Here is a 20,612-nt window from a genome sequence, read left to right as displayed (position 1 = left end):
CAATTTGAGTCTCAGCTTTTCTCCGCTCTGTTATCTCTCACGGGTTGCAAGCGAATTCGTACTACCGCATACCACCCCGCCGCGAATGGTTTGATAGAGAGATGGCACCGTACCTTAAAAGCAGCCTTAATGTGTCACAATTCTCCAGATTGGGTAAGCGTATTATCAACTGTTCTACTCGGATTACGCACTCATGTGCGCTTAGATACGGGCGCTTCCCCAGCAGAATTTCTTTATGGCACAACCTTGCGTGTACCGGGTGAATTCTTCATTCAAGAAGACTTTACACCGGATCCACAGATTTTTGTCGAGGATTTCCGCCAATACATGCGTCAGATAAAACCTATTCCAGTATCACATCACAACAAAAAAAGCCCATTTCGTTATAAAGACCTTCAGTCATGCTCACACATATTTCTACGCTCCGACGCAGTAAAAAAACCTCTTGAGCGACCATACTCCGGTCCGTTTAAAGTTCTACAACGTGTTTCCGACCGAGTTTTTACGATTGAAATTAATGGCAAGCCTCAAAGTGTATCCGTCGAAAGACTTAAACCGGCGCATTTTATAGCCGACAGTATCAATGCGCCTCAACTCGCGGATACTTATAAATCGAGCGATTCTCATACAACGTCACTTAAAACTTATTCCGGTCCCAAAAAACATGTAAATTTTAAGTTACCTTAAGCATTATCTTTTGCATTATATTCTTTTAATTTAAGGCTCAAGTTAATAAGTGCGTTTAAAATTATCTTAACTTTTAAGAAAAAGCTTTATACTCCGGTAAGTACCCTGTAAACATTGTGCAATAATTATGTTCTGTTTATATCGTTTACACTCGGAGGGGAGTATGTAGGCTATGCCGATTACTGCGCTCTCGACTTTACCGACTAAGCCTAGGGATTCCAGAGACTCACGTGCGTGATAAAAAAGACGAGTCCTATCTGACCCCTTTGTAAAGACAAGACGTAATACATAATTTTCTGATATTTAAATACTACACGTCTCTCATAGTGCTTACTTCCTAACACGTAAATCCTCTTCAACCTATTGGAAATATTGTGGGCCTCCACGTCGAAGAAGATTAACCAGGACGTCAACCACCGGGTAACCTAACCCCCGAGATACGTTCCTGGATATACAGGTGCCCACAGGCTGCCGTCCGCTGGCGCCGTCTATCGGTCATTATTGGTTGCATCTTTCAGCACATATACGAACCTCAAATTTTCAGCTGATCACAGCTGACCGGCTTGCTATGAATATGTTCGACATGGAAGAGTAGTGTATTTTAAGATTTTTTTCAATATCACGTTTTTTTTTATTGCTCGAAAGAGTAATAAAGTGACGAGTATTTAAAGCGGTACAAACTTGCGGGAAATATTTAGTATACGAGAAGTGTACCGAGTAGTAAGTATGTATATTGTGATGAATTTATTTTGGAGACAGTAGATATAAATTGAACTGAATAAAATGCTTCTTGTTTCATTTTCGTAAAAATCAAGACTTTATGCGTTACGTACCATCTGACGCCAAAAGTTTTAGTTCGCTAAACTTTTGTGTGATATAAAATCAGATTTCAAGTACCTCGAATACGTGAAAAGTTATACCCGAGACTTTGAGTGCGACTTTTACCATTGAAATAAAAGAAAAGAAAAAGAGATCAACGTGGTCGTCCCGTTCTCATGCGGAATTCGGTAACAACGATTCGAGATGAAACTGGTAATTATGATTGTTTAAAGGTGATATAAATAAGTATATTTATAAATATATAATAATTTTAGAATATAACCTTTGATGTAATCTCTGTGTAAGAGGAAATAAGATATTGTTTGGTAAACGACTGTTGTGTATCGACTTGACTTACTACTCTCGACATTTGTCTTGTTTGTAAAATTTATCAGAGGCTTTTTGTCTTCAGTATTGCCTGTCCAGCGATCCGACGAAACCATGTTTGGTCTTGAGCTTCAAAGGGATTACGCTGATGCTGGACTGTGGTTTGAACATGCAGTCTATTTTGCATTTTATGCCGTTACCCATGGTACCCAGTAGCAAGTTTTGTTCTTTGCCAAATTGGCTGCCACGTGACAATCAGCAGGATTGGCGAGTCGAAGGGGTTAGTTCTGCGTCAATTGCGTCATTTGAGAAAGCGTTTGACATTTCCGATATATTTTTTTGTATCCACCTTTGATTGTGTTCCGAAGAGTAATTTCAAATGTTTATTTTAAGGAGCTGAAAGAATGTTGCGGTAGAGTCTTGGTAGACTCTGTCCCTGAGTTTTCTCCTCCTCTGGAGAAAATTATTGATTTCTCAGAGATTGATGCCATTCTGATATCAAACTACACTTGCATGCTCGCACTGCCGTTTATAACAGAGGGCACAGGCTTTAAAGGTACGTTGTACAAAGATGTGTTGTGGTGTTTGCTTCACAGTTTAAAATAAAGCGTGCATTTTTTCTACTGCGTAACGGAATATATTGACGTGCTGCGACGTGATAAATTGCTGTTAAAAGTGTATAGAAAAGTGGAACGAAACGTTTGGAGAATGTCCATTTGAAATTTGTATACTTTATGCGCGGACAGTTGTGATTTACGCTCTTTGTTGTCGCCAAATTGAGAGATTTCACAGATCTTTGATAGTCTTTGAAGTACGATACTTTTAAAGGTATAATATACGCCACTGAGCCTACATTGCAAATCGGACGGTTCTTCATGGAGGAACTGGTGGAATTCATCGAGCAGACTCCGAAGACAACAATGGCCAAACATTGGAAGGAGATGTTGCATATGTTGCCACCTCCGTTGTCGGATGTCGTTAAGCCAAAATCTTGGAGGCACATTTACTCCATGTCAGCCATAAATTCAGCGTTATCGAACATCCAGATGGTTGGATACGACCAAAAGCTGGTGAGCTGTGTGAAAAATTGATTATTTTCATGTATGAATTATTGTACATTTTCAAGTAGTACAATTTTCAAGTGGTTCCTTGAAGAAAAAGTATATGAAACTGATGCTTTTTACATTATTTTTCACGAAACTAAAACACTTTTTTCAGTTTCATAGAGAATATACTGTTACCTTGTATTGAATTTCATTTCAACTACATTTAAACTTGCAGGACATATATGGTGCTTTGACAGTGACACCGATCAGCTCGGGCTACTGCTTAGGCAGTAGCAACTGGTTGATATCTTGTGACCACGAGAAGGTCGCTTATGTCAGCGGTTCGTCTACGTTAACCACTCATCCGCGACCCATGGAGCAAGCTACGCTGAAGCATGCCAACATGTTGATACTGACAGGCTTGACGCAAACGCCAACTGCCAATCCGGATACGATGCTCGGAGAGTTATGCATGACTGTCGGTAAGTTTGATATCCGGAAGGAAAGAGGTGATTCCTCGATACATCCGTATGCGGTATTATTTTTCTCGAAGATTACGTGGAAAATAAAAAGGATTGTCTTATTTTTCTGCGTTTTTTTGCAGAGGAAGTAATTTTGTTCACAGACTGCACCACTATTTACTCCGATTATGCTGAACGAAACACTTGAAATAATTTCTTACCTAAAATTTTGCAGCTGTGACACTTCGAGCTGGTGGATGTGTCTTGATACCTTGCTACCCGTCCGGTGTGGTGTACGATTTATTCGAATGCCTGAGCACTCATCTGGACAAATCGGGCTTCACGCAGGTGCCGCTATTCTTCATCTCGCCGGTGGCGGAGACATCCCTGGCGTATTCCAACATCCTCGCCGAATGGTACGCTCGATGGCAAGAAATTCTCGGAGATATCGCTCTCTGTCGCTTTTTTTGTTTTACTGTGTTTACTTGTTCACTGTTACCGCGTTTACTTTTAGGCTGTCGACGAATAAGCAAAACAAAGTTTATCTTCCAGAGGAACCGTTTCCACACGCTTTCCTCGTGAAGAACGCCCGATTGAAACATTACACGTCCACGTACGCTGAGGGATTCAGCAACGACTACCGACAACCGTGCGTAGTCTTCTGCGGCCATCCCAGTCTTCGATTCGGCGATGCTGTACATTTCGTGCAGTTGTGGGGCAACAATCCCCTGCACACCATCATTTTCACAGGTACGCGTGGTGTATTTTATTGCTCCCTCAGTTACACCGTTTTCGTAAATAATAGGCTGGTGATAAAATGCATCAAATCGCTGAAATTTTAACAACTTTTTTCATCTAAAACACGTTAAAATTTATTTATTTATTTTAAACGTGTTACCTCTTGGAAGATACGCGTGTGTTATGTATTTCATATATTCTACTTGTAACTATTTGTTACATAGGCTTTCCTCGTATTTGCAGAGCCTGATTTTCCATATTTGGACGCCCTCGCACCGTTTCAACCACTGGCTATGAAAGCGGTGCATTGTCCCATCGACACCTCCCTCAACTTCACGCAAGCCAACAAGCTGATACGGGATTTGAAGCCGGAGCATCTAGTTATTCCGGAGGTTTATACGCTGCCCCCTTTAACAGCGCCGCATAGAGCGGACCTCGTCATCGAGACTGTCGAAGTTGGTATCATTTTCCATTTTTCACTCAGCTGTTATACATTTGTAAAATAGTGAAATAACTTGTACGTATTTCAAGGAGAAACCCTTAATTACCTTCAAACGTGGGGAAGTGATAAAATTGCCGTTAAAGCGAAAGAAGGGCCGCGTATTTATCGAACCGGAACTAGCTAGCAACATTGTACCTATTGAAGTGCGGCCGGGTTTGAGTCTCGCTTCTGTTATCGGTGAACTGGAAGTAAAGGATAACGTGTACACTATAAAGGTAACAATTATTATTAATATATGATGGAGAAATTAGTAAAAAGAGATGTAAATTTCAAGGTAAAGATACATTTTTTTGCGGAATATTTCTCACAAGATATCACGAAGATTTATCCAAGATATGTTACACGGTTCCATTTTTTTTATGTTTAATTTTGCATCTAAATATACGAAAATTGTAGAGTATGGAGGACAGACCAAGTGGGAAAAGAAAAGCGTCATCGAGCTCTCCTGCACCTGTCAAGGAGGAAGTGATGAAGGAGCGGAAACACGAATATGGCATTTTGGATCCCCAAGAGTTGTTGCAAAAGCTCAATCAAGAAGGCATACATGGTGCTAAACTGCAGCACAGTCCGACATCCACGAGTATTCATTTGGTACGGCTTTTTTTCTAACAAAAAAAAAAAAATAACTAAATAAATATATACAAATAAAATATTATATATAAATTTTTCACCCGAAATATATATGTACTTGCAGCAAGATGAGGACACTCTGATTCAGATCGGAGACAATTCTACGCACATCTTCTGCAACGGCGATCAAAAGATCCGCAAACGACTTAGAACTATAATAATGCAGTGTCTGAAAAGGTTTTAATGCAAGATGATATGATACACACATACATTATTTTGACTGACACTGCCTGAGACAATGTTTTGTAAAATCACATTATATACATATATAATTTATTGTTTCGAAAAGTGTATATTTATTTCTCCACCCACTTTTACATCGCAATATCAATAATTTGTAAATTAATTATAATTTAAAAAAATCGCATCTTGATTCAAGAATAATGCCTTCAAGTATGATACTTTTTTGCAAAAATTTGTTTACATATATTTTTAAATAATTTCGTATAATAGTAATTTAATATAATCTTCACACATTATACACATCTAGCAAGATTAAATTTAAGATGGCATAAGTTCCTATTGATTCTAAATCATATTATTACGATACCTATGACTAGTGAAACAATGACTGAAATTGTTAAATATTTTCTATCATAGATGATATTCTAAGATCTCTGTATAAACGTGATGGAAATATAGCGTGATTAGAGCGAATTAAGCCTATAAATGAAAAGAAAGTTGCTCTATCCTTTACAAGTAGTGTACAATATTATATTAACGTTTATATATTAGGGTGACTAATTTCTTGCTGCATTCCGAACGACCAAGAAATCTGTATACTGTTTTATATGCACACGTGTTTTATATATACTTTTCTTCATAGACAGTCTATGCAACTACTGATAAAATTATCGAGATTCTAAAACTTGTTAAAATTTCCTTTCGTAAGAAACATTCCGATAAATTTATCAAGTATAACGCGAAATTTAATAGACAGTACCATACTAGCCTAAATAAATTCAATCCTTTCTTTGTAAATCTCAGACGTTGAAAAAATTGAGGACTTTCATTTGTTTGATATACCGACTCTAGACTGATAGCGACGAATAAAATTTACTACACACTACTACTAGGTAGTTCTGTTAATTTAGAAGACTGTGTTACAAATAAAGTTTTGTGATTTGTTTCACAATCTATTTTTATTTAAACGTCTAAAATAATGTTAATCGCAACTAAGTGTCTGTACAATATGCGAGTAAGTTTTACTCATCGCTGTTATCAGTGACAGACTTGAAATAAAGCTACATATCTAGGGTTTAAGCGTAGCCCGCACCACCCACTTCTTCAGTTCGTTGATCTTGTTTTTCACTTCCTTCATGATGGTGCTATTGTACTCGTCGACGGCATCATCATCATGATCAACGACAACGACGACGGGGTGGCTATTCTTCGGAGTGATGTGAATATCGACCTTTTTCTTGATTGCATTCAGAGTGCAGCAGCTTATTACCTAGTTAGCAGTGGCAATACCGAGCGCGACGCCAGCCGCGAATGAGACGAGGAAGAAATGTACTTCCTTCGGCTGGAAGCTATCGTCACCGATAAACGCATGGTACCAACGCCGCGTACGAGTCTCCCCTTGCCTCAGCAATCGTTCAGCTTTGTCCAGCTTTTTGTCGACGAATCTCTCAACCTGAAACGCGATAATTCTCATCAATAATTACAGGATTATACGCGGGTATGGTAAGATCCTTGCACAAGGATTAATTTTGTTACATACGTTTATTGAGAACTGTACAAAATTGTGATATTAGTATAGCTTCCAGTGACTTAATTTATATATTAATTTCTATTTAACATATTAAAATTTCAATGCGATATTGATGCCATATATCATATAATAGGCGATAAAATAATATAGACAATGGAAACATACTAAGCACTTGTGCATATTTTCACACAAAGCGTCAAAGTTACTGTTTTCTTATTTCACCAAGCTAGACCAATAATGAAGCCACCAAGAAAACTTGTGGCAACAAGTGAGTTCCGGCTCCATAGTTTTCGTACCTGCAAACAGCAGAATCGTCATATTTGTAAAAAAAGAAAAGAACTAAACCTATGCAAAATGCTTCTTCATAAATTATTAGATTAGTATTATAACACAATAATTTCAAGTAATGTCTATTAGCATGGTTCTATCTTGGACATACTCTTTCCACTCAAGTTTTATTTTAATACAAGTTTTTGATGAAAAAATAGTAAAATCTTTTGCAACGACTGAGCATTAATGTTACCTTATCTGTGAAACTTGGTCCCTCTCCAGTAATTTTTTCTTCCACCTTATCTGTGATACTTTCAGCCTTTCTCGAGATTTTGTCCCAATTAATATTTATGTAACCTTGATGCGCAGCAATTTGCATTATGAGAATTCCACCACCGACTGCACAAGCTGCTACCTTCCCGATTTTTACAGTGACAATTCCAGTTACCCTAATTTCAAACCATCTATGGTTAGCATGAAAAATGAGTCCAATGAGTGTTGCATTGGATCATTGATATAACTTTATAAAATTTGTAATACCATCCCGAAGTACTGCCAATGATGATTTGCTTAGTTGCCGAAGACTTGCTCACATCACCCAAGATCTTCTCCAAGAAGGATTTCGCTTCGCTTGCATCTATATTGCAGACCTCTTGATTGGCTTCGTCTTTACCCTTTTTAGCTGTACGCATCTTGAAACTGAAAAGGATTTATGATTTGAAACTCATTAATAAAATTGTTCGATAAAGAAACTCATTCACAAAGAAGTCACAGCATTATTCCATGATTTTTTAAATGGATATAATGTTATATACAAAAACAGTTTACAATATAAATTCTACAATGCTAAAACTATTACGAGCTTTTGATCATTCGATAAATATAACAATTACTTCAACAATTATCTCATCATCTGACGAAAGGATTGAATATAGAAGTTAGAAGTTTTCATTCCCGCTATTATATATTCAACGCAAATTTCTACGACGTGACGAAAAATATAAATATATCGATGATGAATTTTAAAGAATGCTTGAGAGGCCTTCTTGCGAAAAAAAATTGGAGACAGAGTTCGCCATTTAATCATGCTCGACAAAGATCGACAAATTGCGGATAAAATTATGACGCATTATTTGGAAAGAAACAAAGAACGATTACCGTCGAAGAAGTTTCCTTGTTTCCGAATGAAGGACGCGTTTGATCGGCATGATTATTGAGCGCCTTTAGGCGTTTACACATGACCAATTACAATACGAGAATAGTTTATAGAAACGTACGATATTTTCTTAGCTCACCTTTTTGGTAAAAAATTTTCGAAATCAGTTGGATGCTGCCGTGCAGCTCACTTGATCGAACGTAAATGTGTAAATATACGACAATTTCGCAAGGGCAGACAATTCCGAACGGATCTCGAGATATGAAAGCATGTGTTTCAGTTGCACTTTTGGCACTAGCATCTCTCTTCCCATCCTTTTTTTAAAGAATTAGTCGACCAAAAAAGAAAGAAAATAATAATTTAAAAAATTAATTAACAAATTTATCGACGTCTCTTCAATGAAATTAAAATTAAGTAGACTGATTCAAATTAATCTTTTAATTTGATGTCTACTCTCCTTACGTCTGTAGTAATTTCTCATGTTGGTAGCAATGCTGTGGTAATTCACAACAACATTTAGGGTTTATTCATATAAATTTGCATAGCGCAAAACATACGCAAGTCTGTCTGGATGTACCCCAAGTCGTATGACTAGTTCCGATAAAATCGGTTATGAGCCGCCACCGTTGCTGCGCGCAAAATCGTGATCGTAGTATCACGATGATAAGTCAGCCAATTTTTCTTTTTCAATAGTAAAACAACTTAACGTTAAACCAACGAATATTTTGAAGTACTACGGCTTTGATGGAGCATCCCCTTTTCCCAATTCTTCATTAATATGTATACTTCATTGATGAATCAGGTGAGCTTTTTTTATTATGTATATAAAATATAAATTGAAGATGTGCTGTTTTACGCGCACCCTTCGTCTGCAACAATGACAGCATTGCTATTCTAAGGTGTCGATTACGCTGGCGATTACACCCCTCCTTCGGATCGCCATATCCGACAAGAGGGGATGAGCCAACGATGATGGGGGATGCGGCTTGAACTTCGCGAAGAGTTTTCGTAGATCCCGCTCGTCGGCTCGTCGGGAAGCGTGCGCACAGTTTTTGAGTTTTCCTCGCGGCCCTTTTCGGACTCATGCCAGGACGCGGCGCGAAGGAACCGTTGCCGAAAACTGACAATTAAGGTAAGCCACTCGCTACCGTAGCTTATAAAATATAGCAACCCTGTTTTATTGAAATTGCAACACGAAGAAATCCTCGCGCAAAATTTGTTTTACAAATTGCTTTACAATTCCACACAATTCATGTTTGCTGAGATCACATCATCAAGAAATCCATTTGAAATCTATTTTATAAACAAATTAGGATAAAAAAATGATCGTGTAACAACATTCGGACTTTCTAATTGCAATTTTAATAAACGGTAGTGTTTATTTTTTCATCGACTTTTCGTATCGCGATTTGTGTGTATATTTCGTTTCCTCGCTCAAAGATGCGTCGAGTCGTGACAAAAATATAAACAATTCTTGCGAAAATACAAAGTGGCTGGCGAAAGGAAGCGATGATTATTGTTACGAATGAAAGATCGTCGTAAATTAATCTTTCATTTTTAAATTAATCGTCAATCACACACATATATATATATATATATATATGTCATTTTTCACTGTGTTGGAACGTTGTTTATGTTGTTTGATCTTCACATATCATTCTTTAAATACAAAATGATTAATACAAAATACAATACAAATTGGCTGATACCGGATGCGTACTTTTAATTAAGCCGAAAATAACATTTGCAATGAAAATATGATGAAAAATATCTTTGCCGTCGCTATTGCTTCTTTTTCGCTGCCAGACCTCGCACGTCGCAAGAACGCGACATCGCGTTTTAGTATTGACATTAAGAAATTGATAACATCGGAGCTGTGAAGAGGAAGTCTTGAAAGTGTTAGAGAAAAGAAAAAAAAATACGTGGGCGTCGCCGTGGAGGCGTTTTCGTCACGACCCGATACGCCGAAGAGAAAGGAAGAGATATGACACCTCGATCAGACGCCTCTCGCATCTCGCCGGTCGCAAAGCTGAAGATTCCCAAACCGGACCGCGGATCTTGTATTCGTGATTGTCGTGATAGTCTATCGATATCTTTCGGTCTCACGTCCCCTGGGACGACACAAGCGTTTCTTTCCGAGCAAAACGGCGTTCGTCTCGAAACGTCGCCGCGGTGCGAGCAATCGTCGCTTCTTCGCAGTCAGTTTTCATTCAAGGTGTCTGTGAACAATGCCGGATGACGCTAAGGCACTTTTGTTGCCTTAATGACGATCACAACGTGAGCGGTCAGTCGTGATCCGCGGATCATCGGGGAGATAATGATTACAGAACAGACCTGGAGCATGATGCTGGACAGCGATGTCACGAGCATCAACGAGTGAGTTTCCTCCAGCTTCTTATCTTTGCGTGCAGAGTGTGAAATTTGCTCGAAAAGTCGAAAGAGAAATATAAATAAAGATTAACAAATGTATAGCGTCTTATCTAAATGAATTTAAATATGTACATAACATCAGATTTTATACCGTAATTTTTACATCGATTCCTATTACATAATTACTTCATGGTTTCGATTCCTTTGAAAGAATGCAAAAGTCTGAATTCCAGACTTATTTATTTCTATGAAATAATTATGAAACAAAAGAAAAGCGTGAAACTTTTCTGCGTAAAATTGGATACATTTTTTTACGCAAATTTCACGCAATGTAATCGGTTCGATCAATCGCTCTTTACCGAAATGGGCGAATCGTTAATCGTCGAACAGGTCGACAATTTCACCGAGGAAACAGTTGTGGATCAAGGCGGTGAAGAAGTTGACTTCCGAGAGGCTAGGCCGGGAGGGACTGGCGGCGTGGGAGGACCGGAAGTCCAACACGGATCCTGAGGTCGCCGCCGAAGCCAGGGACGACGACCAATCGCCCGTCGAAGACGATGAGGCTGCGAAGACGGAACCGGAAGGCGCCGTCGGATCGGAGCAGGCTGTGACCGACGAGGAGGCTCAGACTCAACGCGGTACGAAATCCCGGTTCCAAATATGACTGAAAAAGAGTTCTTCTTTCAGTTCGATTTAAAATGTGAGAAGAAAGAGTGTTGCGAATATGCATGCGATTGTGTTATTTTAGATGTCTTCAAGAAGGGGATGCTGTACAAGGGAATATTTCTGCCTTCGCTGACCAACAGCTTTCACAGCAAGCAGCTGGAAACATCCTATCTTCTTTATTCCAACCGACAAAGGCAGAAGTCCTTGATAATGCTAAACATCGTGGACCTCGGCCTGAAAGTGAGTAACGCAAACGGGAGGGGGAATCCGCATCAATTTTATTCACATCAAAATCGTGGAGAAACTTGACATTTAATGATCCCGCTGAATCTTTAAATACAAAATTGTATAAACCAAACTGCGATTTTATACATTAAGATCTGTTACGGAATAAATTCATATCTTATCCTGAATTATTAAACAAGATAGAATTCTGTGAAACATAAAATGAAGAAATCCCGTAAAGTAAAGAAATGTAATTTCTGTTAAATTTCTCGATTGAAAAAAATGCTGCGCAGATTACATTAACAGCAATCTGGCTGTGGCAACGGGATTCGAGTAGCGGCGGTCTCATCGAGGGTCTGTCTTGGGCCGCGTGTTGCATGGCAGCGAATCTGGTGATCTGCGTACTCGGCTGGTGGCGTTGCTTTTCTAACAATTACCTGTACTGGGCCTCGATATTCACTTGGTTATTAATAAACTCTCAAGGTAAGGCCCACGCGGTTCTTTTCGACCTATCGATCCCTGCAATTATAACCCGATATAATTATAATCACTCGGAAGTGTTAGATCGGTGCAAAGTGTTTCGTCATCCCTCCGTCGTCTTGCTTTTCAACACACAGTTGTTAATATTTCAGTTTTCCACGAAGAAAAAACCCAGAGACGCTTTTTATTCCAGATGAATAAAGTGTGTCGACGATGATGATTTTAACTTTATGAGAGTTCCTTTGTTTCCAACTTTACTTGACAAACACGACGAAACTTTTACATCAATCTAATAGTGTCGGTCGAGGTCGCCGATACTTCGCTCTATTGATCCCATAGTTGAATCGAATGGCGTCTTGCTCTACTGGCCAGCTAAAATCGAGCGAGTGCTCGCCGAAGCGTGGAGCAAGGCAAAATCCGGAAATTTCATTGGATTCACATTCGGATGCACATTCTGACACGCAAAAAATAATGTCTCCTTATCAAAACGCTTTTTATTCACGAAAGCGCACCGCCAAAAGGTGCGTTTCGGCCAAACGTTAATTATAAACTTTGTGCTAATCTCCTAGATTCAGTGAGTAAACGCTTGCGAATGACAATCGCGATTGTTTCATCGCGCAGGTTTCATAGGTGCCGGTTTGAATTTCACCACGCAGCAGCGACTCATGTGGTACATACTTTTCGTCGTATACGCGCCGTATGCGATGCTGCCCTTGCCACTGCGATGGTGCGTCCTTGCCGGCTATGGAACGGCGCTAACACACATGGTGATGGCCGGTATAAGTCTCCTGCACTCCACACATGTGAGAGAAAATACTGTGTTTTATAGAATTTTTTTATCTGCCTCTCGTTCTCTCTGATATATATATATATATATATATATATATATATATATATATATAGAGAGAGAGAGAGAGAGAGAGAGAGAGAGAGAGAGAAAACACCCAGGCCAGTGTGTGTCTGCAAAATTATTATTCGAGTTATTAACAGCCAAAGTTCTATTTTTCCAAACCAAACCTGATATAAATAAAATTATTTTAATTAATTGAATAATCTTCTTTCAACATTTCAAAATTTAATTTCCAAATACTGAGCAATTGGTTATTTAATGACTACTAGTATTCATTTGAAATCTTTAACAAATGCCAATAGTTATGATATAAAAATTCTGAAAATAAACAGGTGGAATTATATCGCAGATATTTAATGCATTAAACGATGTTAAGTTCTTCTCGCAGCTGCGAGACTTCGCGTGCATTGTCCGCATGCTGACGACCAACGTGCTCTTGTACCTGGCCGTGAATCTGGCCGGTATGTACACCAAGTACCTGACAGATCGAGGGCAACGACAGGCCTTCCTGGAAACCCATCGCTCCACGGAGACACGGCAGCGCACGCAAAACGAGAACAATCGGCAGGAGAAGCTGCTGCTCTCAGGTAAAATTTCGGTCGCCCCTGCTCTATTTTTCTTCGCACCTCGAATAATTTGACAATAATCAATACTCCGAAAATCGGTATTTTTCAAATTTTTCAAATAAACTTGATTGAAATTTATTTCCAAAATATCTACGCAAGAATGTTTCAAACATGTTGAATAATATTTTTTATCGAATAGAATCGAAATAATTTAATAAATTGTGAAATTGTGGGAATTGTTTCGAGTTCAAAGATTAATTTACGAATTGACGATTGACTTCGGTGGAATCTTGAAACATAAAGTTGGAGCATCATCGAATCGGTTGTGAGAAATTCAAAGAGGCTTTTAGAAACTCCTCTTAGAAGCTTTCGAAGAGAAAGGGCGACGCGAGGTATCATCGCGCGGGGTCGTAACTACGTAACTAGGCTGGGTATTTATGTGCATATTTATCGTAACACGCGGCGAGTAACTCGTCCGTGTAACTTGCTCGGCCGAGTGTCAAAAAGGGTCACTAGACACTCTCTCGACCGATTGCGCCGCTGGGACGCGCGTTTTTCCGATAGCCTTTTGCGTTACGTCGCAAACTACTGCCACTGCCGATCTGCCATCCGATATATCGATCCGCGCCGCGCGTTCTTCTGTAGCGGCCTCTACGAAAATACCTCGTCGTCGAATAGATTACGCTGGATTACATAAATACCACACACCTGACCCACCGTTACTCGCTCGTGATACCGTGGAATTGTTTATTTTCCCGAGGTTCATGCCGAGCGATAATGTCGCGAGGCTTAGTTACACAAAACAATTGTAAGCCATTGAAACTGAAAAGCTTTTCGGTAACTCGGAAGTTTCGGAGAAGCGCAAACAACGGAGCCTCGTTTAATTTTAAACGTGGACACTTAGACATGTTTAATAGATTCAACAATCATCAATTTCTCGCAGAGACAACACGAGACAACACGTTTTTGAGAATAAATTATAAAAATATTTAACACTTACACGACAAACAGCGATTTCTCCTTCTTTCATCGAAACAAAATCCTATATTGATCAAAGTGTGATCACGAATAAGGAATGATTCGGTACGCCGTAAATCTCAGTTCACTCCAGCTTCTTCCAGCTTTTTGTATCACAAAATTTTTGTGTATACTCCTTATCTTAAATTATAATCTTAATCCATCCACAGTGCTACCCGATTTTGTCGCCAAGGAGATGATCCGTGATATCGCACGGGAGACAGCTCGCGGAGGAACGATATCGTTCACGCCGAATCAGTTCCATCGAATATACATCCATCGCTATGAGAATGTCAGCATCCTGTTCGCCGACATCAAAGGTTTCACAGGTATATGCTTCATTCCCATCTAAAATCAACATTTTGCTTTTTAGATCTTCTTGCAACTAATTTACTGCGTGTTCTACTCGCACGCAATTTTTACTTCCTCGCTTATATAATCTATTTCGTTAAAAAAAAAATCAGGTGACTTAACTCGATAATAATTCATGATGATTTCATCAAGCTCTGGCGAGTCAGTGCAGCGCCCAGGAGCTCGTAAAGGTGCTGAACGACCTCTTTGCGCGCTTCGACAGGCTTTCGGCGGAAAACCATTGTCTGCGTATAAAGCTCCTCGGTGACTGCTACTACTGCATTTCCGGCCTGCCGATCGCCAGGAGCGATCACGCTCACTGCTGCGTCGAAATGGGTCTGCATATGATAAAGGCCATACGGGATGTGAGATATACCACGAAGGTACCGCTGTCTCCCTAAGAATCTTACCTGAAATTTAAAAAAAAAGTAATAATGGATGTCTAACAAAATTAATGTATATTAATGTATGGGTTAATGTATGGATGAGTGGGTTTCAATGCTTAATTTTTGTGAGCATAAAAAATTATTTTACATCTTGGGAATGTTATTTTATTTTTCTTTCATTTTCGCCACACAGGTAGATCTGAACATGAGGATAGGAATTCACAGCGGATCGGTGCTATGCGGGGTTTTGGGGCTGCGGAAGTGGCAGTTTGACGTGTGGTCGTATGATGTCACGTTAGCGAATCATCTCGAGAGCGGAGGAATACCAGGGTACTAAAAGAAACTTTATTATAGCACACATCACGGTGTTAACATTAATTTCGTTGCCTAATGTTTGTTAATTAATAATTTATTTTTAATAGTAGATGGAGAAATTTATCGTTGCAGGAGAGTACACATTTCCGCCGACACAGTCAAGTGCCTGAACGACGCTTACGAAGTGGAACCCGGCTACGGCAGCGAGCGGGACAATTATTTGAAGGACAGAAACGTCGTGACATACCTTATCAAGCAAGTGGAGCCGCTCAAGTCCAAACGAAGATATTCGTCGCGACCGAAGCCCTGGCCGGAAGAAGACGCAGCTGCAAATAAGAACAAGAAGAGTTTCAAGATGAATCCTCATGCCACGAACAGCAACCCGCCTCCAAATTCCAGCCTGGAAGACGACATCGGGATTGACTGGACACCCGAGATTCCATTTGAGAACGTGAGCGTTAACACATTGTGAAGTTTATTAAGAGATTTAGCAGACGCCATCGTACCTGTTGAAGAAAAAGATGACAGTATTATTAATTTGATTTATTTCTCGACCGCAGTTGAATACAGCTACGTCAGTGAGTAATTTGGAGTCCGAGTATCTCGAAGAGGAAAACGGTCAGCCAGGCAAGCCGAGTAATAAGGCGGCTGCTACGACCGCCGTCGAAAAGAAGGGCGCCATCGAGACTGCCAGCAACAAACGCATGAGATCGGCAAACATAAACGCATGGACTTTGCGCTATAACGATGAAAGCCTGGAATCCAAGGTGAAATTAATCGCGCTAATATCTCATAACTTTTCTAAAAAATTATCTTAATTTAATAAAAAAATACATATATATATTTATTAAAATTTAAACGATGACATTTTCCTCCGAAAAAATACAAAAAAATTCCCCCAAATTTTCGGTATTGAGAAAAAGAAGCTTGAAAGTTACTTGGTCGAAAAAATGCTCCGATTATCAAATCGCGAGAGAGCATTACTTCGATGAAAATTACAGCAGTCAAGTGATCAAGTTTGATCTAATTATAAGTTTATGGTACAACTTTTGTGTCATCTCGTAAATTCCAAATTTATCAGAACGTCATCGTTTGTATCGAGACACCGAGTAGGTTGTCTAACAATTAGTTATCTCGTATTTTTTACGTTTCGCAGTTCGATCAACTGCGAGAGGACATGTTTAAATCCAACATGATATGCTGCTTCGTCATATGGCTCTTCATCGCCGTCTGCCAAGCCATCATTTTCTCAGAGTGAGTAATAACATGCAAATTGAAATTAAATAGGCACGTAGCTCTTTTATAAGAGAGAATTTTTGAAAGAAGAAAATTCCTTACTCTGTAGTAAATATGAAAATAATACTATTTCAATCATCGCAGTTGCATGATTCTTCTGATCTCCCTTCTGGTGACAACGGTAATCCTGGTGGCATCGTCGATCCTAGTGATGGCGGAGGAGTTCAAGGGTATGCCGACGTACCTGCAACACACGTCGTCCATGCTGGTGCACAACAAGAAGCACCGCACTGTCTTTATATGCAGCGTCATCAGCTTGATGGCGTTGACATCCATCATCGGCGTGTTAACGTGCCCCATCACGGTGCGCCCTTATCCGGAAGTGATGGTGCTCGAGCGTCAACAGCGAGAAACGACGACTGCGGCGGCTTCGCTCCCGGCGCCGGAGAAGCTGACCGCGACTACGTCGAGGTCAGAGCTGGATCACTTTGTCTTGACCTTCCTGGAAGCCGCTCTGAGCGACGAGTCCACCGAGGGGCAAAAAACTGTACCCTCGGCGGAAAATAATACCTTGGAAGGAGGCTCCAGTAATATCGAGCTGAAGCTGACGCGGGTGGTGAACGGCAAGGCGCCCGGGAGAAGCAGGAGAGAATTCTTCAGGTTTTACAGGTAAAAAGTTATCGCTTAAAAGCAAAAAAGGATATTATGAGAAGAAGATTGAAGATCAATCTTTTTATTATATAAAATTTGCAGGTACGAGCAGCACTACGGAAAACCGGAACTCGGCAGCAGACACTACAGACGAGTCGCGCGCAAACGCGACGCCGGAGCTTTTCAGAGAAAGATCCTCTCCGTCGCCGAGCAGGAGGCTGAGTCTCGAAGCCCTGTTCCATTGGCCCTGAGGACTCTCGACGACGACTTTGAGAAAACTTCCGTCTGCATCCGGCCGGAATACATGGTGTTCACGTGGATCCTGTGTCTGATTGCACTCGCTTCAGCTTTAAAGCTGTATTACCTGGTAAAAACGGCGCTGGCTGCGGCGATCGTTTTAGTCTACGCAGTGCTGATCCTCGTCGTGTGCAAAGACATGTTCACCGAGACGGAAAAGAACGCGTAAGTCGCTCGATCGATTTCATTCGGTGTTTGCTGGACGAATCTCGATTTTTCTTCCAGATCTGCGATATCCTTACCGGCGCAGATGTTGACTTTCCTGACAGTCTTCCTGGTGATGGTGACGTATCACGGCAGACTGGTGGAAGTTACGTCGCGCCTAGACTTCTTGTGGAAGCAGCAAGCTGAGAGGGAGCTCAACGACATGATCGAGTCGCGGCATAACAATATGCAGCTTCTAAAAAATATCTTGCCCGATCATGTGGCGCATCACTTTCTCACAGCGGATCGTGCGCCAGAAGTAAGACCTTCTTTTCTTATACAAATACCTGTATAAAAAGAATACAATATTGTTATTAATTTGTAATAATGCAGGAACTCTATTCGCAATCACGGGACAAAGTCGGCGTGATGTTCGCCAGTGTGCCGAACTTTACGGAATTCTATTCGGAAGATGTGAACAAGGGAATGGAGTGCATTCGTTTGCTTAACGAGATTATCGGTATGGCGATTCATTAATTTGAGTAAAATTTAATGCAATCAATGTAGAGTTTTTTTCACGAGTGGTTTATAATTATGATGTGTAGCTGATTTCGACGAACTGTTGGATGAGACACCGTTTCACTGCATCGAGAAGATAAAGACGGTCGGCGCTACTTACATGGCCGCGTCGGGCCTGAATCCCAGCCAAACCGTAATAATAATATTAAATATATAATTCACTGCGTAATAATAATAGTCAGCGATATCATCTCTAATCCTAGAATGCACAAGGAAAGGCTTTCAGATCGCGCAGTGATCATTGATTTTCTTCATTGATCTTTCAATCGATATTCTTTCTTTCAAAAATTATTTTCAGAGAGATCTTAAATTATCTTTCAACCAGTATATATATAAATTGTCTAAATTTAACCCTTAGTCCCGACGGTTCTTTTCGGCACCTTTAATCCCGACTCATGGGTCGCTTTGCGTCTTTGCGTTATTTGGATCAGTAAAAACGCTTTAAAAAATCTGAAAAAATTCCTGGAGCTTCTTTCAACCTTCAACTTGAAGTCCCAATTATAATATTTCGATAAAAATTATTTTTTTATATAGTTTGTTATTAAGAAATGGAGGTACCTTACAGCACTTTGAAATTTCGCTTGGGTCGAAAACGACCCATGAGTCGGGACTAAGGGTTAATAAAATTCTAGGAAAGCGTGCATTTTAAGATTGAGTTTAGTTTCCAAAAGTCTGCTTCTCTTTGTACCAAAAAAACTCAAGTTTGTAAAGTGATGTGACACGATTAAATTTGGATGGCAGGATAAAAGCGACGATATGGAACATCTATGCAGACTAGTGGACTACGCGGTGGCCATGCGCCACCGTCTCGAAGACGTGAATGTCCACTCGTTCAACAATTTCGACTTGCGAGTGGGCATCAGTTGCGGGCCTCTTGTGGGCGGCGTAATCGGCGCCCGCAAGCCGGTCTTCGACATATGGGGTAACACCGTGAACGAGGCTTCCAGAATGGATTCTACTGGCGTGATGGGGAAAATACAAGTCCCGCATGACATCGCCAGGGTAATAATAACAGCTTTTAAGAAGGCACTTCTAATTCCCTTGTGCAGATTGATTTAATTGCCGCAATCCTTTAATGTTTTTAACAGTGCGACGTACGGTTTTATATTAGAAAAGCCAACAAGGCTATAAAAATTGAAAATATTACAGAGACTTGTTTTGTATTGGTGTGGAATGAATTTTTTAGCGCCGAAATTCGCGTTTTGGTTCTTATAGTCTTTCTTCACTTGCTTTTAATCTCTTCAATCTCAGTTCATACATCTCTCCTGTCTTTTCTGCCCCAAAATAACGATTAGTACCCTAATATATTGATTCAGTCATCGCATTAATTCACACACAGTTTCTGGAGTCGAGGGGTTACCAGACGCAGAAACGCGGGCTAATCGAGGTAAAGGGGAAGGGCACGATGGAGACGTATTTCGTGCTGGGCAAAAGCACCTTGCAGCAAGAGGGTACCCCCAGGCACAGGAGCACCTGCCGCAGCCTCGCCGCGGTCGTCTACGGGGTGGTCCAGGCGCGCCGCAAGCAAATTAGAAAACAAGCGATGCGAAGAACGTAGATCGAATATATACCTGGGAGTAGTTCTTCGTGTAGCTTGTCGGTGCCGCTAGCTTAAGTTGGTACAAAAGGTCCATCGTATCAGCTGAACAAAGTTGGGCGTGCACAATTTTACACTTTCTACTTCTGACAATCAAAATAATCATCCGGAAAGGAGGTGCAGTATACTTTCTGTGTCATCTGCGGTTTTTTTTTTCGATTTTCCTTTTAAAAACATTGTGTTTCTTTACAATTCTACCTGAAATAAAATGAATAGTGTTAGTGATAAAGTAATACAAAGATTGATAAAGAGAAATAGAAACGATAACTTCTTGTGCCAATTTAACAGACAAACGCAACGGTGCAGGTATTTGAATATTCAGGTTGTGAAAAAAGGGTATTTTGTTCAATCTTATTTCCGTGTCATTTTGTCACAAGATGTTGAATGTATATAGCACTTATAATAAATAATATGTCGATCTTATAAATGGTGAGTTTACGCCTTTTTTAATTTTAAAGTTGTTGTAGTCAACAAATTGTTGACTGCATTACAAAACGATTATATTCCGCTATTTAAAAAAAAAAAAAAATAA

At 40.0% G+C, this 20,612-nt stretch overlaps 3 protein-coding genes and 1 long non-coding RNA gene across 13 annotated transcripts; 2 read left to right on the top strand and 2 right to left on the bottom strand.

Moving 5' to 3' along the window:
• Positions 1 to 1,158: 1,158 nt before the first annotated feature.
• Positions 1,159 to 5,498, top strand: IntS9 (integrator complex subunit 9). The gene is made up of 11 exons (XM_067360547.1): positions 1,159 to 1,719; positions 1,919 to 2,113; positions 2,227 to 2,389; positions 2,662 to 2,903; positions 3,115 to 3,361; positions 3,576 to 3,756; positions 3,855 to 4,090; positions 4,322 to 4,533; positions 4,610 to 4,795; positions 4,977 to 5,171; positions 5,275 to 5,498. The coding sequence occupies exons 1-11, from the start codon at positions 1,711 to 1,713 to the stop codon at positions 5,392 to 5,394; spliced, it is 1,986 nt and encodes a 661-aa protein (XP_067216648.1). The 5' UTR covers positions 1,159 to 1,710; the 3' UTR covers positions 5,395 to 5,498.
• Positions 3,895 to 4,370, bottom strand: LOC137001521 (uncharacterized). Its single transcript, XR_010891511.1, has 2 exons — positions 4,239 to 4,370; positions 3,895 to 4,170 (listed from the first exon to the last, which is right to left on the bottom strand). It is a non-coding gene; the product is annotated as an uncharacterized lncRNA (long non-coding RNA).
• Positions 5,483 to 8,812, bottom strand: LOC105672396 (FUN14 domain-containing protein 1A). Of its 6 annotated transcripts, none has more exons than XR_001100818.2 (5): positions 8,353 to 8,488; positions 7,735 to 7,893; positions 7,448 to 7,643; positions 6,934 to 7,220; positions 6,668 to 6,846 (listed from the first exon to the last, which is right to left on the bottom strand). XR_001100818.2 is itself a non-coding variant. In XM_012367305.2 (5 exons), the coding sequence occupies exons 1-4, from the start codon at positions 8,400 to 8,402 to the stop codon at positions 7,143 to 7,145; spliced, it is 483 nt and encodes a 160-aa protein (XP_012222728.1). In that variant the 5' UTR covers positions 8,403 to 8,488; the 3' UTR covers positions 6,668 to 6,846; positions 7,131 to 7,142. The 6 variants fall into 6 exon arrangements, 4 of the variants coding, with proteins under 4 accessions (XP_012222726.1, XP_012222725.1, XP_012222727.1 ...); XR_001100819.2 differs by having other exon boundaries at positions 7,090 to 7,220; XM_012367305.2 differs by having other exon boundaries at positions 7,131 to 7,220.
• A 437-nt stretch (positions 8,813 to 9,249) lies between these two features.
• Positions 9,250 to 20,507, top strand: LOC105672367 (adenylyl cyclase 78C). Of its 5 annotated transcripts, none has more exons than XM_012367256.2 (20): positions 9,250 to 9,482; positions 10,566 to 10,726; positions 11,111 to 11,358; positions 11,469 to 11,626; positions 11,905 to 12,094; positions 12,713 to 12,894; positions 13,330 to 13,528; positions 14,695 to 14,853; positions 15,029 to 15,258; positions 15,455 to 15,591; positions 15,709 to 16,027; positions 16,137 to 16,343; positions 16,733 to 16,830; positions 16,957 to 17,481; positions 17,566 to 17,925; positions 17,986 to 18,223; positions 18,298 to 18,424; positions 18,510 to 18,616; positions 19,225 to 19,485; positions 19,823 to 20,507. In XM_012367256.2, exons 2-20 carry the CDS (start codon positions 10,668 to 10,670, stop codon positions 20,039 to 20,041), a joined length of 4,023 nt encoding a protein of 1,340 aa, XP_012222679.1. In that variant the 5' UTR covers positions 9,250 to 9,482; positions 10,566 to 10,667; the 3' UTR covers positions 20,042 to 20,507. The 5 variants fall into 5 exon arrangements, with proteins under 5 accessions (XP_012222679.1, XP_012222680.1, XP_012222678.1 ...); XM_012367257.2 differs by having other exon boundaries at positions 9,261 to 9,482; positions 10,678 to 10,726; positions 13,318 to 13,528; XM_012367255.2 differs by having other exon boundaries at positions 9,261 to 9,482; positions 13,318 to 13,528.
• Positions 20,508 to 20,612: the final 105 nt, after the last annotated feature.

Source organism: Linepithema humile, chromosome 8, assembly GCF_040581485.1.
Source record: "Linepithema humile isolate Giens D197 chromosome 8, Lhum_UNIL_v1.0, whole genome shotgun sequence".
Classification (NCBI taxonomy): Eukaryota; Metazoa; Arthropoda; class Insecta; order Hymenoptera; family Formicidae; genus Linepithema; species Linepithema humile.
The sequence above is the reverse complement of the archived record's forward strand: the minus strand, read 5'-3'. Positions and strand labels throughout refer to the sequence as shown.

What these genes read in the sequence shown, in the direction of transcription:
- LOC105672396 (XM_012367302.2), bottom strand. Translation starts at nt 8,402, where the DNA reads ATGCCGATCAAACGCGTCCTTCATTCGGAAACAAGGAAACTTCTTCGA. An exon ending in ACAAGGAAACTTCTTCGACG is followed by an intron (nt 7,894 to 8,352) that starts GTAATCGTTCTT and finishes AATCCTTTTCAG; the next exon opens with TTTCAAGATGCGTACAGCTA. An exon ending in ATTGGCAGTACTTCGGGATG is followed by an intron (nt 7,644 to 7,734) that starts GTATTACAAATT and finishes GTTTGAAATTAG; the next exon opens with GGTAACTGGAATTGTCACTG.
- LOC105672367 (XM_012367255.2), top strand. Translation starts at nt 10,668, where the DNA reads ATGATTACAGAACAGACCTGGAGCATGATGCTGGACAGCGATGTCACG. An exon ending in GTCTCCTGCACTCCACACAT is followed by an intron (nt 12,895 to 13,317) that starts GTGAGAGAAAAT and finishes AACGATGTTAAG; the next exon opens with TTCTTCTCGCAGCTGCGAGA. An exon ending in TCCCGCATGACATCGCCAGG is followed by an intron (nt 19,486 to 19,822) that starts GTAATAATAACA and finishes ATTCACACACAG; the next exon opens with TTTCTGGAGTCGAGGGGTTA.
- IntS9 (XM_067360547.1), top strand. An exon ending in AGGATTGGCGAGTCGAAGGG is followed by an intron (nt 2,114 to 2,226) that starts GTTAGTTCTGCG and finishes GTTTATTTTAAG; the next exon opens with GAGCTGAAAGAATGTTGCGG. An exon ending in TCGTCATCGAGACTGTCGAA is followed by an intron (nt 4,534 to 4,609) that starts GTTGGTATCATT and finishes ACGTATTTCAAG; the next exon opens with GAGAAACCCTTAATTACCTT.